Here is a 16,884-nt window from a genome sequence, read left to right as displayed (position 1 = left end):
GATGGACACATTACCCCCCACCCTTAGTCGCTACTTACGCTCTGCTTATTATAAGCACAATGTGCATTGTGGCGCCAGCTTAAATGTTGCTGTCATTGTTGTTGTTGTTGTTGCTTTTATTATTCTAGGTGAATGCATTTTTATTGTATTAGTTAATTGCCCAGCAGCGTACGAACTCGAAAAACGTGAGCTTAACAAGCAGCGGGAATTATTAAAGTACCGTACTAGAGATGAAATTAAACGCTGGGAAATATATAGAAATGAAATTAAGTGTTAAAAACTCGCTGTACTCTGTTTAACTGGTTTTCAATTTAGCAACATTTCAGTTCTTTGTTTTACATTTTGTTTACATTGCGCGCTTATATCAATCGCAACTGGTTTCACATTTCAATTTCCCAGAAACAAAACAATGCAAGCACTCGATTTAGTTCAGTTTCCTTTTACTCGATTTTACTTCAGCAATCTTTGCTTCATATTAATATGAAATATATATAATTTTTTTTTTGCAACGTTGTGCAATATTTTGATTACTGTAAACATTTCACAGACCGCCCTCAAGACTCAAGACAATGCCCGAACCCGAGCTCTGAGCTCTCGCATCGTTTTACAATTTTCGCTGTGCTTGGCATGAGGCCAGACTTTAAATGCTGCGCCCACCCCCACCCCCTGCGCAGTCTGTCTGGTTAAAAATTGAAATTAATATACAAAATAAGCATAATAAATATTTGGCCAACAAAAAAAAAGTATGTGGGACTAAGAAGCAAAGGGAATATAAAATGTACTTATTAATTTTGAAACAACCTTGGGCTAAAAAGAATTTACATGTATTTTATATTGAAACAGATTGAATTGACGGTCGTCTATTTTTCAAATTCTTCAGCCACATTTTGATTTGTCAGGTTAATAAACCTGTAGCTCTTGCTAATTGTAGATCTAGCCTTGATCTTGTTATCTGACCTATTTCCTTATGACTCAAAGCATAAAATGTTGCTGGCTCATTATTGTAAACAAGCGAGAGCACTACTAGTATATGCTATACTTGTGTCTATATTTGTTTATAGGTTCAGAGCGCTACAAAATAAACAAACAAAGCAATTACAAGTGCCAAATGAAAACCAAAATTTTTCCAGTCTCAAAAAATTCTCCATAAAGACAGACCGCAGCAATATCTAAATAGATAAATACGTTTGAAGAGCAAATAAACAAAAAATAAAAAAAGAAAGATATATTATATCTGTAGCTGCCTTATTTGCAAAACTTGGTTCATGGTTCATTCATTATTTTTTTCATTATTATTTATTGATTTAGATAATTCGCTTGATTATTTTCAATGACAAAACAGAATAAAAATTCGCCATGTAAAAAAGTTTCCATGCGGCAGCTGTTGATGTTATTCAAAACCCGATATATTTACATATATGTATCTAAATGCGTTTTGCATATTAAAGAGCAGCAGACATTAGACAGACTTGGGGCATGTAAACAAAAATATTGTCACAGTTGATGACACGTAACATTGTCGTGAATTGAACTTCACATCATCGGCTAATTAACACTTGATTAACACGAGATGAGTGACGACAACAAGCCCCAGAGCTCAGCCAGTTGGTAACTAAGCTGCCAACATATTTCATTTCGCCTTAAGCCTCTTGTTGTTTGCCGGCATTGATAAATGGAATTCTGCGAATTCTCAGACCGGTCTAAGCAAATGCGTTTGAATGAACGCCACCAAACTGGCGATAATCCCTCAAAGGCAAATAAAGCCTTTTACTCTTGCTTATATAAGCCAAAGTCCATAGCCATTACCTTGCTCAAGCCAGCTGGCAAATGTTCAAATATAATATTTTGAATTTCGTTAAATGTTTAGATTTATCCAATTAAATTCATAAGTTTTTAATTGGCAACTCTTAGTTTTCAAAAAACATCAGAAAATTTTTGCTTCTCTGCTAATTTGTACTAAAAGTTTGATTAATTAAAAGCCGTTAAGTCTTAAATGTTTAGCATATATGCAAAAATTAAATGGAAATTTCCCACAGTTTGACTCATTCGTGTGGTATTTGTTTGCTCATTTGTCATAGCTATGAAATATATATATAAAATATATATTTAGGTGACTTTTGCGCTGTTTTTTATGCATTTCTGTCAAGTATTTTCTTTTGCTTTCCTGAAGAGCTTTGCCAATTTTGATTGCCAGTTGAGTTTTGCTCGAGTTGATTGCACGCTTCATGGCTAAACTAGAGGCGCAGGTAGTGGCAGCTGGCCAAGGCTTTTGACTTTTGAGTCAAGCAGCAGGCATTAACTTAAATATATAAATTTATTTTTCATAGTCAGCTACTTAATAAATTACGCATACGCCGCGTGTTGCATTAAATTTGCTCATATTTTTGCATTTTATGACATTAATTGCTAATTATTGGCATATTATGCTTGATTGATAAGCCTTAATTAGTTTATTTAACAATTTTATGTTGAACATAAATTATTTTGCTTGTCGCATTAAAATTTCATAATTGCTGCTGCGTATGCAATTAAAATGACAAATTAATTAAAATCTTCAAACTGTTGCTCGATCAATATGCACAAATGGGTGTGTGGGTGTGTGTGTGTGCGAGGGAGTGTGCGCTCAATCAGCCGTTTAATTGAACTGCACCTAACGCACACACACACACACACATACATAGATATACGCTATTATACAGTTGTTGCCACTCACAAGTCACAAGTCAAGTTTATGACCATTGATGGACTAACAAATACTTTTCATTCATCAAATCAAACCAAGCAATAAATTAAATTTATTTAAAGGTGTGTACAAATATTTAGTGAAATATTAACTTTCATTTATTGAATCAAATATTATAAATACAGAAATATATTTTTAATTTAAAGCATTTGAATTAAGCTCTGAAGACTTTCTTTATTATTTGTTTGTCTAGTTTTATGATAGTGAATCTCACTAAATTTCAAAGCCTTAAGTTTTAAGATTTTCTTGATTTGCTCAATATATTCATTAATATTAAGTTCGAGAATTTAATTAATCTTACATTGATATTAAATTTTTTGTGCTCTGCACTTTTTGCTTGTCAAGTCTTAATTAAAATATAACAACAAAAGAAATCAATCGACTGCTCTCTAACAAAATTCACTTTTCTTTGGTGACTGACTCGCTGTTGTCTTTTAATAACTGCTTGCATTTTTGCTAAAAATGACTTGTGTACATTTTTTTATTTTTATTTTTAGCATACTCTATAACAAGTTTGCATTTGTAGCAGCGCTTGCCTGGGTATAGCCAAAGTTGGCTCCTTGTTGTCGCACGCTTTACTTTGCTCTGGAGCTAAGTAGTGGGCGTTGATGCTCGCTCGTGTGTTGTGGGTATGGCTGAGTGACGAACTGACAAACTGACGCAGCCAAAGTCGTTCACAGCAATTGCAGTTGCAATTATATGAAAAGCGCGGAGCAGCAGCAGCAGCAGCAACTAAATGACACAAACGCTTGCAACAAAAGCAAAACGCGTATCATTCGCTTGTGTTTTTGTCTTAGCCCAACGCTAAGCGTGTCGCTCAATGAGCAAGTGACTACATGAATGAATGAATGAATACGAAAATGAAATGACACGATAATCAAATAGCAACAACAGCAACAAACAACAACAACAACAGTCGCACTCTCTGTTATTAAACGAACTTGCGTATCATGGTGCCAGCTTGTTTGCCCCTTTTAATTTTTTTTTGCTCTTGCTTGCTTCGTTTTGTTGTCTTTTATTTTTATTCGTATTTGTTTTGTTGTTGTTTTTCCTTTTTGCTTGTCACTGTGTCTGTGCCCAGAGGTTCATTGACTGTTGTTGATTTTTATGCTTGGCTTGACTGAATGAATACTACAAATAAATATATATACATATATATATATAGAAAGGTATATATGTAGTTTGTGTATTGCTTGCAATTTAGTTGAACGACGCTTTTAATTGCTGCCGCGCTCTGTTGCTTAAAGCGCAACTTAAAGCTAAAGGAAGCGCACTCGAGTGTGTGTGTGTGTGTGCGCTATAAAGTATGCAAAGGTATTTGGCTTGGGTTCAAAGTGGCTGCCACTTGTGCTGCTCTGTGTGTGTGTGTGTTGCATGCAACCTGAAGTGCAACGCCAACATCTAACATCAAGAGCAGCAGCAGCAGCCTTGACTTGCCCCCCAATCATCCCCTCATTCTCTTAAATAAATAACTACTGTGTTTCTTCATTAGTGTGCGTGTCTTGGCCTGGCTTTGACGTCACTAGCCAATTGCAAGTCATGAGCGCTAATTTTAGCGCACACACCAAAATATTTCCGTTCACGTCAATTGACAAACGGTTTCGATTTGTTGTTGACGAGGCCTAAAAATAAGTTCACATAAATTTGCAATTTATGCTTGGCCAACAATTAATTGATTGAACTTTGTATTTGTTTATAGCGCCGCAGGGGGATTCCGGGCCTTAAATCGTAAATGCCACATCGCTAATTAATTAATAAAAACAAAGTTGCTATTGTTTATATTCACTTTTTTTTATTAGGCGTGGGCGCGAAGTTTATCAAAACGTTCAGCACACGTTCGGCGTTCGGTTTTATTGTCAAATAATTTAATTAATGATTTGTTTGCACACCGCCGCAGTCATAACAAATATTGCAAATAATATTATAAAATCATTGCACTGAGTTAGCTCAAATCAAATGTGTGTGTGTGGCACACATGGCGTATGCGTGTTTTTTGGCTGCAAGCTGCTGTCGTTTGGCATGCCACACATAAAATTATTTAATCAAAGTCTTAAATGTGCCATTTAAATTCTTGCCCCAAAAGCCAATGGCTTCAATTCAATGTGTATACCCTGGAAATAAAGCAAAGTGGATACTTCTAGTGAACAATACTTCTGGTGAAACAAGCATAACAACAATAACAATTGCAACAATATTTATGTATTTCTTTATATATTTTGTAAACTTAATATGAAGTTTGTAATCAAAGCAGTAAATTGTTTTGCTCTTGGCTATAAGTAAACTAATAAATCAAATTGTTTGTTTCCTTCTTTTTGCAACTATTATGTTTTTTAATTTATTTTGTTAGGCATTTGTTGTTGCATTTACTTATATTTGCGCTTTTGTATATTTGAGCGAACCAATTCGTTTAAATTCGTTTAGACTATAGAAATCAAGCCGAGTTGATCTCATGCTTTATTTATTACAGGGTATGCTTGTGTATATTGCAGACAAACAAACTAATTTTGGCTGGCAGACATGTTTGCCAGCGTTTTGTTGAGTGGGCCGCAATCAGTGCCGACCACGCCCCCATTCCCCAACACTCCCTGCTGACCCTCAATTCCTCAACTCTCGTTTGCTCTCTATTTGAGATTCGCAGCACGTTTGTCATTGGTAATTTCAAGCATGTCATAATGATAACTCAACAGACTCGATGTCGATGTCGATGTCGGCAGCGGCCGCTCATATGACAAGGCTTTAAGCTAAGAGCTGACAAATGTGTGCTGCAGTTATTAAATTAGCCAAGTTTGCATATAATTGATAGACATGAGCCGCACAAGATTAAATATATTTTTTCTCTTTCTTTTTTCCTTTTGCTTGTCATGCCGCATTGTTTTATATTAAAATGTTGCTGGCAGCTTCGCATTTCCTTTTTTTTTCTGCTGCTGTTTTACGCGCTGGCAACCAGAGATCCCGGCAGCTGTTTGCTAAAGTTTCATTTCAGTGCCAGCATCTAATAAGATTTATGTTAAGAAACTACTCCGCTCTCGCCTTTTGTGCGTCTCATTTTTAATGTGCGCATACAATTTCCATATTTCTTCATCTCTCGCTGGCGCTGGCGTGAATTGAAAGTCTTGGCGTTGCGCTTAAATTGGCAATGTGATAGCTACGGGCAGCAGGTTTTCAATGTCATAGCAAAAATTTATTGCGCATACGCTGTGTGGTCCGGCGGCACATAAACATTGCCAACAAGCCATTAAAATAAGCAACAATTAAAGTTGTGTTTCGTATGAAAAGCAGTAATTAGATTTTTTTTTGTATATTTTTTAATGCGAAAATTACTCATACGCCGCATGTGTTCGCGCGCACATGCGGGCAATGCAATCAAATGAGCAACTGCGGGAGCGCTGATATGCTAAATATAGCGAAAGTCGTCAGACATTTGCTTTGCTGCTCTCTCTCTCCCTCTCTGACAATAGCATTTGGTTCCTTTTATGGCTCATACGTTTATGTGCCTGCCATTTGGTCGCGACCTTCAATTGTGTCTGAAAATATTTGAATTGCCACAGGCATAACAATAAAAATAAAACAAACATACTTACAACTATTAAATAGCTGTGTATATAAACATTATTTTCTGTCAGTTAAATGCCAAAGCTGCCGGCATTAGCAACAGCCACGCGCACTATGCGCTCTCTCGCTCTATAGCTGTCCGTCTGCTAGTTTTATGACTATCATAAAGCCATAGTTATGCTTTTGGCCATAAAATTGCACAGGCATGAGCATAAATGGTCAACAATTGAATTTGCATTTAACACGCTTAACGTTTTGCATTTTGTTAAATTAAATTAGCTGAGCTGAGCTTAGCTCAAGTCGGAATTCGGCGAAATTCCATTTGATTCGCAGTTAAAGCAAATTTATTGCTTTAAGCTGTGCGCTTAAGTAAATAAAGCATTTTTTTTTTTTTTATTGTTTCAATAAATTATTATTGTTAACAGACAGACAGGCTCCCCCCCCGCCCACCGGCTTGTTTGCCGATAATAATTGAATGCACGAGCTTGTAATGTGATAATGAGATTTATTGTTTATTTACTCAATTATTGAGGCTCAATTCTTTGGGGAGTTGCCTGCGACTTTAACAGTTCATTATGTCTCTGAGCCCCAATTTAAAATTCCAGCATACACGCGCTTAAAGTCAGTTACGCGTGCAGCTTTTGATATATATTTATTTTATTGTGTTTGCGCTCACATTGATAATTCACAAGTTGGCGCTAAAATCAATTTTGGCACAACGAATCGAACGTATCACGCATACGCCGCGTTGCTGCCAACGCTAAGCAACAAAAAGAAAACCGCAGCAAAAGACTTGATAATGACAATGAGTAGTTGTTGCTATGAAAACAAAGTTGTTGCTCTACAATAGCAACAGGTTATTGATCCAACACTTGAGCTTGAGCAGTTCCAAATGCAAATACGACAGGTGCCAGATCCTGGCTGCGTCGTCCTTCACTAATCGATGCGCTCTCAAGTTCGTGACGCGTTTTGCCGCCGCCTAATGACACTAAACGTTCAACTCACACCCAGCTGCCTTTTATGTGTGTGTGTGTGTGCGTAGACATTGTTGTCTGTTTGCATTGCCAAGAGATTGAAGAAGAAGAAGCAAGCAGCAACCGTAAAATAATTGTGAAGAAGTCAAACGACTGAGGCAAAATGAAAAGGTGCGACTTACATTGAATACCATGCAGTACTCTCAGTTACTAGTTATAATACACTGCGAGATAAGCAAAGTGGCACATTTTCTTGTTTTTTTGTAATTTAAGATTATGGCATGGCATTTTGCTTCTTGAGCTTTGTCATTTGACCAACTTACAAATATGAATAAAGTTTATGTGCACATAATTAAATTAAATTAAACTTAAGTGTACTTCACTATTATTATTAAACTTGATCGTTCTTCTTCTTAAACTTCTCGTGTTCAACTCTTACTCGACTATGTGAAGCTGCTGCTTCTGTTAAGCTGCTGTTAATCTTAACAGTGCTTACAGCAAACTCAGTGTCATCCAGTTTAGCATTAGGGAAAGCAACAACAATAGTTTAGCAGGACTTTTACATAGTTCGCTGCTTTAATTTACTTTATTTTTAAACTAAATACATTTTATTTATTTTTAAGAAAAGGCTTCTTGCTCTTTCTCTGCTGCTTAACTTAATGCAAAACTAACACTCCCAATCTATAAGTTTATCAAATCTAAAAACAAAAACGTAATTAAATAATTTTAAATTTAATTTAATATATTTAATTTCAATTATTTTGTAACGCGACGTGTTCATAGTTGACATTAAATAAATAAATAAATAAAATAATATGCTCAAGTTTAATTTCACATTTGTTTGCTTCTTCTCGCAGTGTATCTTTTGTTATCTGTTATCTTTGCCGCTCGCTTGTCGCACTCAACTCTGTCGTGCGCCATTAATGCACATCGTTTGCTTTAGCCAGACATCAACTTTGGCTGGCTGGCCTGGCCACCTTAACTTTTACTAACTGATTCACTTCACTTCAGGCAACTCAACTCAACTCAACTCACTAGAAAATTGTACCTATGCTATTGACATAATGTAAGCTACCAACTACAACTGCTCGTCGCTCTATATACATATGTTTGTGTATATAACTTTATGTATTTCTATGTCTGTTGCGGTTGGCATAAAAATAGTTTTTTTTTTCTGCTTTTATTTTGTGCTTGTGCTTGGTTATACACAATGGTTGCTAGGGGTAGATACGAGTGGTGCGAGATAGCTGAAAATAGTTTGAATGCCAGCGCAGCGCCAATCTATTAGTATGGACTGCGCTGCGTATGAGTAATGTTGACAGTAAATTACACAGATGTAATTGCAAAGTTACGTAGAATTTGTTTAACAAATGCAATTTTCAAGAATTCGTTGAAATTGATAACTCAACATTCGGTTCGCTCTGCTGCTGCTTTCGAATTTAATATAAATGATTGCCACTCAATGTGTTAGCTGCTTCATTATTGGCAATTGGCAACATTGTTGCAGCACTCAATGCGCTGCTGATTCAATTCGAGCAGTCAGCAATGTCTAGCTCAACAATTGTTGCAATCCTTTTGCCTGCCACTTGCCTCACTGAATTCAATCGTTGCACTCAACGCGTTGAGCGGAAATTAAATCATTTCCGCTGTCAGTTGTCAGTTGTCGTCGTCAAGTGTTAATGTTGCACGCTCGTCTCTCCGTTTCTGTTGCTTCTGATGATGCAACAGCTGGCAGCTGAAATTAAATCACTTAAGATCTTAGCTATGCTTGAAGTGTCAGGCCAATAGTCAATATACTACAATTGTCAACATATTGACTAACTGAGCCAAGCAGCGAGTTCTCTCTACTCAAATGCAAACATTGACCAAACCAAACTGAAGCAAACTGAACTTTGGCGCAAACAAATTGCACTCGATTCAAAGGTTTTTATTTTGCTGGTCAAGGATTGAAATGTTTGCTTAGTAAGCAAAAGGGATGTTGTTAGTTAAGTTCTTTAATTCACAATTGCGAGCTTATATTATAGATTTAAAATTAAATAAATAGCTAGTTAAGCTTAAGAGCACGATGTGCTTTAAATAAATTGAATTAGTTTTGTTTGTTAAGAATTTATTTGCATTTGATTTGATTTATTAAAATTTAAAATACTTACTGCAAGAATTGATTGATAAAATTATTTGAAATTTATTTGTACACTCAATTTTACTACAAATTAAATTCAAATAATTTTTGCTCCATCTGTTAATTTTCTGATTTCTTTTAACTGAGTATGCTTAGCTTCTATCAGAATTTGCTTTTATTGCTATTTGCTTTTGGGCCACTCTGGCGTTGGCCGTGGCTAACGTGCAACGTTTTGTTGTTGGCCATGTTGATTTTATTTAACTGACATTGCCCGTTGGCCTGGCCCGGTCTGTTCTGTTCTGCCTACGTGTGCTTGCATTTGAGTGGGCCTGTTGTAAGAGTCCTTCTGCTTCTTTTTTCTCCTTGTTTTTTTTTTTGGCTTTTGTTTGCGTATCAATTGCCTCGTCTGTCTGCAGTGCAATCGGCTTGTGGCTTAAGCGTTAATTGAATTGCCCATGACAAAGCCGCAGCTTAAGGCAGCTGCAAATAAATTGAATGCAACTCGAAATGAAATTTATGCGTGTATCGAAATTACAGTTGACTGTGCAATTGTTAAATAAACTTTGCAACATTGTTATAAAATTTTAATGATTGTTAAGCAAAAGCACACGCACATTGCATGCAACGCTACAGCGCGCAACAACAATAACAACAACAAAGCACATACAACAACAATAACAAACATTGCTTGCAATTATTAAAACAGACAGCGGTTGCTCAAAAATTGACAAAATTAAATTTATTAAAACGGAGGGTTTAACATTTGCATTGCTGGCGGGCCCCATGGGCCAAGCGGCAAGTATGTGTCGATTTCGTGGTTGTCGTTACAAAAACAAAAACAAGAATCACAAGCAACAACAGCAACAACAAACACCCACGCACAGTCCGCAACAGCAGCAACCATTGCAATTGGACGTTGCAACGGCAACAGCAGACAACAGGGTGAGAGAGCAAGGTGTTTGAGAGACATAACTTGGCTATTTGTCTAATGATTGTTGTATGCTATTCAAGACAACTTCTTGTGCCTCCCCTCCGTACACATTGAGGCATGCAAAATTATATTAGAGTGGGCACAGCAACACTAAAGATGGAGCGCCAGATAGAGAGAGATAGATGAGAGAGAGGGGAAAAAAATGCAACTCTCTGTTACATTTGCAACTTTCAATTTGCATTTACACACATACACAGCCAATATATATGTGTGTGTGTGTGTGTAATGTGTACCCTGCATTTTGTTTATATAAAGTCGATTGAATTTGATATGAACGTCGAGAAGCTTTACTTGAATTAATTGTAAAGAATTTTATAGGCATTGTAAAAAATAATACTATATATTTTTTATACAAAGTAGTAAATGTATTATCAGTTAGATAGCTAAGTTAATAATTAAATAGTAGTAGTAAGTTATTCATAGCTACTATTTAATTAGTAAATTTTAAATTCATTATAGTATGTATTCATTATAGTATATAATTTAAACAATAGCTTTGAGTTACTGACTACTACTTTTTAAATAGTAACTTTATATATTTTATTACTCCTTTAACTATACAAAGCTATCTAACTGCTCTTTATATTCTTCTCTTTGTATTCTTTATAAATTTTTAAAGTTTCCAATGAGTTTTGCTTTAACTCCAAACTTTGTTAATTTAGTCACACATTCACTCTTTAAACATTCCACACATTTTTACATATATTTTGTTATAAATAAAACACTTTTTTATGGCTGCAGCTAAATGCAAAATTCCATTGCACTGTGGTGTGTAAAATTTGTTGAGCCAGTGTGCGCAGCTTTAAGCCAGCGGCGTGTATCTTACATAAAGCTGGCGCATCATCATCCGAATAGCAGCAGCAGCAGCAGCAGCAGCAGTGAGTGTCAATGCTTTTGTAAAAGTGGGCGTAAGTGCCAGTAGAGGCGTGGCTGCTGCTGCTGCTGCTGGCGTTGCAAGCGACGCTGTCATTTGACTTTGAAAGGGCAAAAGAGGTGGAAAAACGTCTGACGCAAGAGTGAGTGAGTGAATAAGAGGGGCAAGTAGGGGGGGCTGCCAAATGTACTGCAGCAGCTTAAGCATGTTGCATGTTGTCTGTGCAAGGCAAATGCAGCTTAAAAGATTAAGTATGGCACATCTAGAGACACCAAAGGGGGTGGAGAGTGGAAGACAAAGACAGACGGGTACAAGCTAAAATTGGTTTGGGGGATCTGGGACAAGCATGTGGCATGTAAGTGCTCGCTCGACAGCGCCGCTGCCCTCATAAATTTCTCAACATTAAGCTGCGACAAGTGAAACTAAACTAAAGTCAGAAACGCGCACACACCAAACTCATTTGATAAGCTTCAATATTGAACTTTTCACAATGCGAAAATTATACTATATACACATATATATATCTATGTATGTATATGCCACAAGCGGCAAGCGGCAAAACGACATACAGATTGCAACATCGCTTGCAACATTCTCTGACAAATGTGAAAACAAACAATCAGCAAATTTCATTTCAACAAAGCAAAATGAAAAATTTTACGGAAAAGAAATTTTATTTTGACTGCATGTGTATTTCAAATGCGCTTTCTTTTTTAATTAAAACTGAATCCAAAGTTACTATATTGAGATTAAATAACAAGGCTTCAAGACTAGTTTTTTTTAATATTTATTTATTATAATAATTTTGAAGTTTGACTTAATAAATAGAAGTTCAATTTATTTTTAATCGTATGCTAGTCTCTGCTGAGAGCTCGACCATTAAAAATTAAAAAATCTTATGTTAATCATTCTTTTCAAAAGGAAGGTTTAATTATGTAGTAATAACTACGTATAGTGGGGAAATTTCAAGACTATTATTTATGAAAAAAATATTTTAGATAAATCAAGGGCTATTATTATTAGCTTCAATTATAAAAATTACTCAGCAATGATTTTATTCTGATTTTATTGCGTTTTTCTTCAATGATAATTAATTAATTTATGAGCAATAAATAACATAAATCAAACAGAACGTATAAGTATTATTTGATAAGTTTAAACTTGTATTTTTAAAAAGCAGTATCAATGATTATAGAATCTAGAATTGGTCTACAATCTTTGCTATTTTGATTTATTTCTAGAAATATTCTTGGTTTTGTTTTATCTCGTGACCTAAATTTTAAGCAGAGCAACATTTTAGCTTTTTATACTAATTTGAAAATGCATTAAACTGAATTTACCCTTAAGTTATTTTTATTATATACACGCAATAATTTGCTCGATTGTCTTTCGTGGAAAACAAAATAAACTTATGCCAAATGTCGGAATTAAACGCCAACTATGTTAATTAGATAACTCAATTGCGTTGTTAATGCGAAAAGTAACTTTGGGCCACAATAATAATAACAAATTCAGCAGAAAATGTATAAATAATGTCAGTTGACATGAATTCTGAGAACTTGTTATAGCCAAAGCTTTAACAATTTGTAACTGGCAATGAAGGAGTCAAGTAGTCAGCTGACAAATCCTTCACACACACACACACATAGTTGTAGCTTTGGCTTATTTTGTTGTGAGCTTATGCGCTCGAGAGTAGCTCATAAATCAAATTTATCCATACACTGCACAGGCATACAGACTACTATAATATATATATATATGATATTATAATATATACAGTTTTGAGTATTTGAGCTCCGGCAACCTTAGACATCCATCTGCTGCTTGGTTACCGAGTATTTATGGCTATTTTTAGCACTTAATCAGACGCTCTCGATGTGCTTACAACTATAGACTGAGTGACTGGGCAAGGGGAGTGGGAGTGGGAGTGGGAGTGGGGCGCTGCACTGAGTCTGAGTTGCCCTTAATATTTCACGGAAATTGCCAATATTTCCGTTTAATGTTAACTTGTCGCCATTTTTCGTGCACGGCTGGCATTTCAAGTCCTTGGGGAGAGTCAGACACTCTGAAGTCAGGCAGACATTACGTATACGCCAAGTGTGAACGTTTTAAATGCGCTTAATTGTCACACAGCCAGCGCTGTGAAATTGATGAGCTGTAAAAGCAATTTAGTGAGATTTATGTGCGCCGAAAAATTGAAAATTTAAACCAGCATATTTCAGTGTTTTTCATGATTTTAATGCGCGCCGATTTGCATGTGGCGTTTGCTTAAAGGATATATGCGTGCATATGTGTGTGTGTGTGTGTGTGTGTGCGCGCAATTTGCAATGCAAATCGCATTGAGCGCTTGTAAAAAATATCAGCGCATTGAATTCGATTTATTTATTTTTAGTGCCGCATTAAATATTCAGCTGACAATCGATAATTGTTTCTTTGTCTTCTTTGCAGGCCTTCAGCTGCGCAGCATTGAGGAGCCAGCGACGACGCCGCTGCAGCTAGCGGGCAGAATGACCGCGGAGCAGGGGGGCACAGGGTACGGGCTGGGTGAGCATAGTCTGCTCATTGCCACACGCACCGGTGTCCCCCTGCCGCTCTCACAGCACCAACCACTACCCGCCCACTATCAGTACAGCAGCAACGGCAACGGCAACAACAGCAGCAACACCAGCAATAACAACAGCAACATCAATGGCGGCGGCGGCGGCAGCAATCATTGCCACAACGCTGGCTATGTTGCAAGCACTGCTGCCGCCTACCAGCAGCATCAACAGCAGTTTCAGCAGCAGCAGCAGCCAACACATGGAGTGCAGCAGCAGCAGCAGCAGCAGCAGCAGCTTTATTATCATCAGAGCTCGTCGCCACAGCATAGCCGACCCTATGATCCGGAGCATGCGCGCATGGAGGCGTGGCTGGATGAGAATCAGGAGTTTGTACAGGATTATTTTATAAGGTGAGTGGCAGACAGTAAGAAATTCTAATAAGCAATCTATAGATGGCAGATTAGTAACAATAAGCAATCGATATATGAAAGATTAACAGTTTTTTTTAATCGATTGTTGTATTTAACTTTTGATGAATTGCCTGAGTTATTTACGTATATAAACTTTATCGATAAGTACGTATCGATATATGAATATAATGATAACAACGTTGGAAAATATTTCTGTCAGACTATTAGCCTAAACTACTTTCAGTTTCCATTAACTTCTGAGCCTTGCAACAATCTTTATAATAATTTTTCTGGACCATATATTGAAAGCGATATACTTTATGTGTGCTGTGTTTTTAATCGATATTATGAGTTCATAGCAGCAAAGATATTTAAATGCTTTAGTTTAGTTTAATATAGAGATTGCTTGACATGCTGCAAATAAAGCAAATATATAATATAAAGAAAGGATAGTATATGTCTACTTTAATAGGAACAATCGATATACACATGTCGTATCTGCATCAATCTTTTTATCCCACAAGCCCAATAGAGTTTCGTTATGCCCTGGAGCATAAGATATAAGCACTAAACATGCATCGATTGCTTTAAGCTATCGCCGCCCACTTGTTTCAACGAAATAATAGTAAATATGACATTATGACATGGTCTTAAAATTTTAACGCTATGTTTTGTTTGATTTCAAAGAAATTGTTAAATGATATGCAGCCCGTTTTTAGTTTCATATTTCTAGGCAGCCAAGCGGCTGGCCGACATTTCCGCTATAAACAAAATTTAATAATAATACAGCAAACAGTGAAGAGGGAGAGAGAGAGCGGACAGCAAAGTTAAAGAGATAGCCGCAGCTGAGAGCACACAACTGAGTTTGAGGGCAGGAGCCGGTCCGGCCCGTCCCTTTGGCTATGACACATAATAAAAATCACTAACAACTAAAAACATAAATTGGGCTTTATTTTCATGGCCAAGCAGACAACTAAAGAGTGTGAGTGGGAGGGGGTTGGAGGGGCATGGTCAACAGACTTTGTGTGACATTAAACGAGGCAGAAAAAGGCTTTCAGTTTGCTTTTGCATAAGAATATGTGCGGACTGGACTATTTGCTGCCTCTCGCTCACACTCTATCGCCCTTTCTCTCTCTCTCTCTCTCTCTGCCTCTGCCTCTGTCTGTGAGTGCTGCGCTGTGATTGCTTGGCAGCTAAACTTTTATGCCGCTGGCGCGTGTGGCCATAACAGGCACACGCTGTGGCTCTGGCTGTGGCTGTGGCGCTTGCAACATTACGTCACAACAACAAATTTACACATTCGCTGAATATTTATGAGCGCGCGTATTTTATGTGGCGCATGCAGGCCGCATAAGCAAACTCGCTTAATTTTTAATAGCATTTTAATAGATTTTTATGAATTTTCGTTTGCAGAAAGGCGACGCGGCAAACTGTGGACGCCTGGCTGGTGTCGCATGCCACATCCGCTGGCAACGACGTTGTCAGCAGCAATTCGCCTACACATCCCAATGGCCAGACGAGCAGCTCACGTGGCGGCTCAGGTGCCACCACACCAGTGCGGTAAGTTGCCACATGTTGCAACATGCAACATTGCTCAGCTTCAGTATCTTTATTTTGTGTGTTTTGCTTGCAGCAAAATCTCAGCGCACGAGTTCGAGCGCGGCGGCTTGCTCAAGCCCATTGTCAACACTATCGATGGCACGCCCACCTTCCTGAGCATCGGCCCACAGCTGGACAACTCGAGCGGCAGCTGCAGCAATCTGCAGAGCGCTGTCTGCACCACAGCCGGTCCCTATCAGCCGCAGCATCATCATCATCACCATCACCATCATCAGCATTATCAGCACAGTCATTATCAGGCGGGCGGCGCCGTTGGCAGCAGCAGCTGCTGCAGCACAGGCAACGCGCCTGCCAGTGGCGCCACCAACTCGGCGAACACCCATAGCCATGCGTATCCCTATGCCTATCATGGACACCTGCGACCGCAGCGTCTGTCCCGCATTGAGCTCAAGCAGCTCGACGAGAAGGAGCTGATATTCGAACTGGTGCGTCATATTACTAATACGCCCCCCCAATCAGCAGAAATTCGTGCCATGCCAAATGCAGCGCACCCAACTCTGCGTCATTTAGTTAGAAATGAAAAGTACACATTACAATTGATTTGCCACACTTGTCTCTGTGTGTGTGTGTGTGTGTGTGTGTGTGTTTGTCGATTGCTGACGTTGTTATCAGCCAACAGCTAAGAGGCCCGTCTATGCACAAACAACGTTTTGACGCCTTGCATTGGCTATCAATGCTTCAATAGCTCAATATGTTTTTGTTTTATTTCAAGTGCATTTGGCATGAGCTGCATTTCGATTGAACTTCGTATTGAATGCTTCTCTCACTTTTATTTCATAGGTAAAGGACATTTGCAATGAACTGGAAGTTCGCACGCTGTGTCACAAAATATTGCAGAATGTTTCGATTCTATTGAATGCGGATCGTGGCTCTTTGTTTCTAGTGCAGGGTCGCTGCAATGGCGCCGATGGACTTAAGAAGTGAGTAGATACTTTATTGAGGAACTATAACCAAGCAATAGTTTTCATAAATATTTTTGCTGCTAAACAAATTCAAAATAGTATATTAATAAATTTTAAAAGAATTTATTTGCTGTAGAAATTATGCGATACTATAAAAAA

At 37.6% G+C, this 16,884-nt stretch overlaps 1 protein-coding gene across 3 annotated transcripts in view; it reads left to right on the top strand.

The window, feature by feature from the left end:
• LOC108607861 (dual 3',5'-cyclic-AMP and -GMP phosphodiesterase 11) overlaps positions 1-16,884 on the top strand; it is a 37,909-nt gene that overhangs the window by 13,152 nt on the left and 7,873 nt on the right. For 2 of the 3 annotated variants that reach the window (XM_033294980.1, XM_017998944.2), the window contains exons 3-6: positions 13,702-14,203; positions 15,617-15,763; positions 15,837-16,248; positions 16,604-16,743. In XM_033294980.1, coding sequence (XP_033150871.1) covers positions 13,702-14,203; positions 15,617-15,763; positions 15,837-16,248; positions 16,604-16,743 — 1,201 coding nt within the window. Of the gene's footprint in view, positions 1-10,133; positions 10,304-11,234; positions 11,258-13,645; positions 14,204-15,616; positions 15,764-15,836; positions 16,249-16,603; positions 16,744-16,884 lie in introns of those variants that run through there. The other variant, XM_033294981.1, reaches the window with a different exon arrangement.

Source organism: Drosophila busckii, chromosome 2L (genome assembly GCF_011750605.1).
Source record: "Drosophila busckii strain San Diego stock center, stock number 13000-0081.31 chromosome 2L, ASM1175060v1, whole genome shotgun sequence".
Taxonomy (NCBI): Eukaryota; Metazoa; Arthropoda; class Insecta; order Diptera; family Drosophilidae; genus Drosophila; species Drosophila busckii.
The sequence above is the reverse complement of the archived record's forward strand: the minus strand, read 5'-3'. Positions and strand labels throughout refer to the sequence as shown.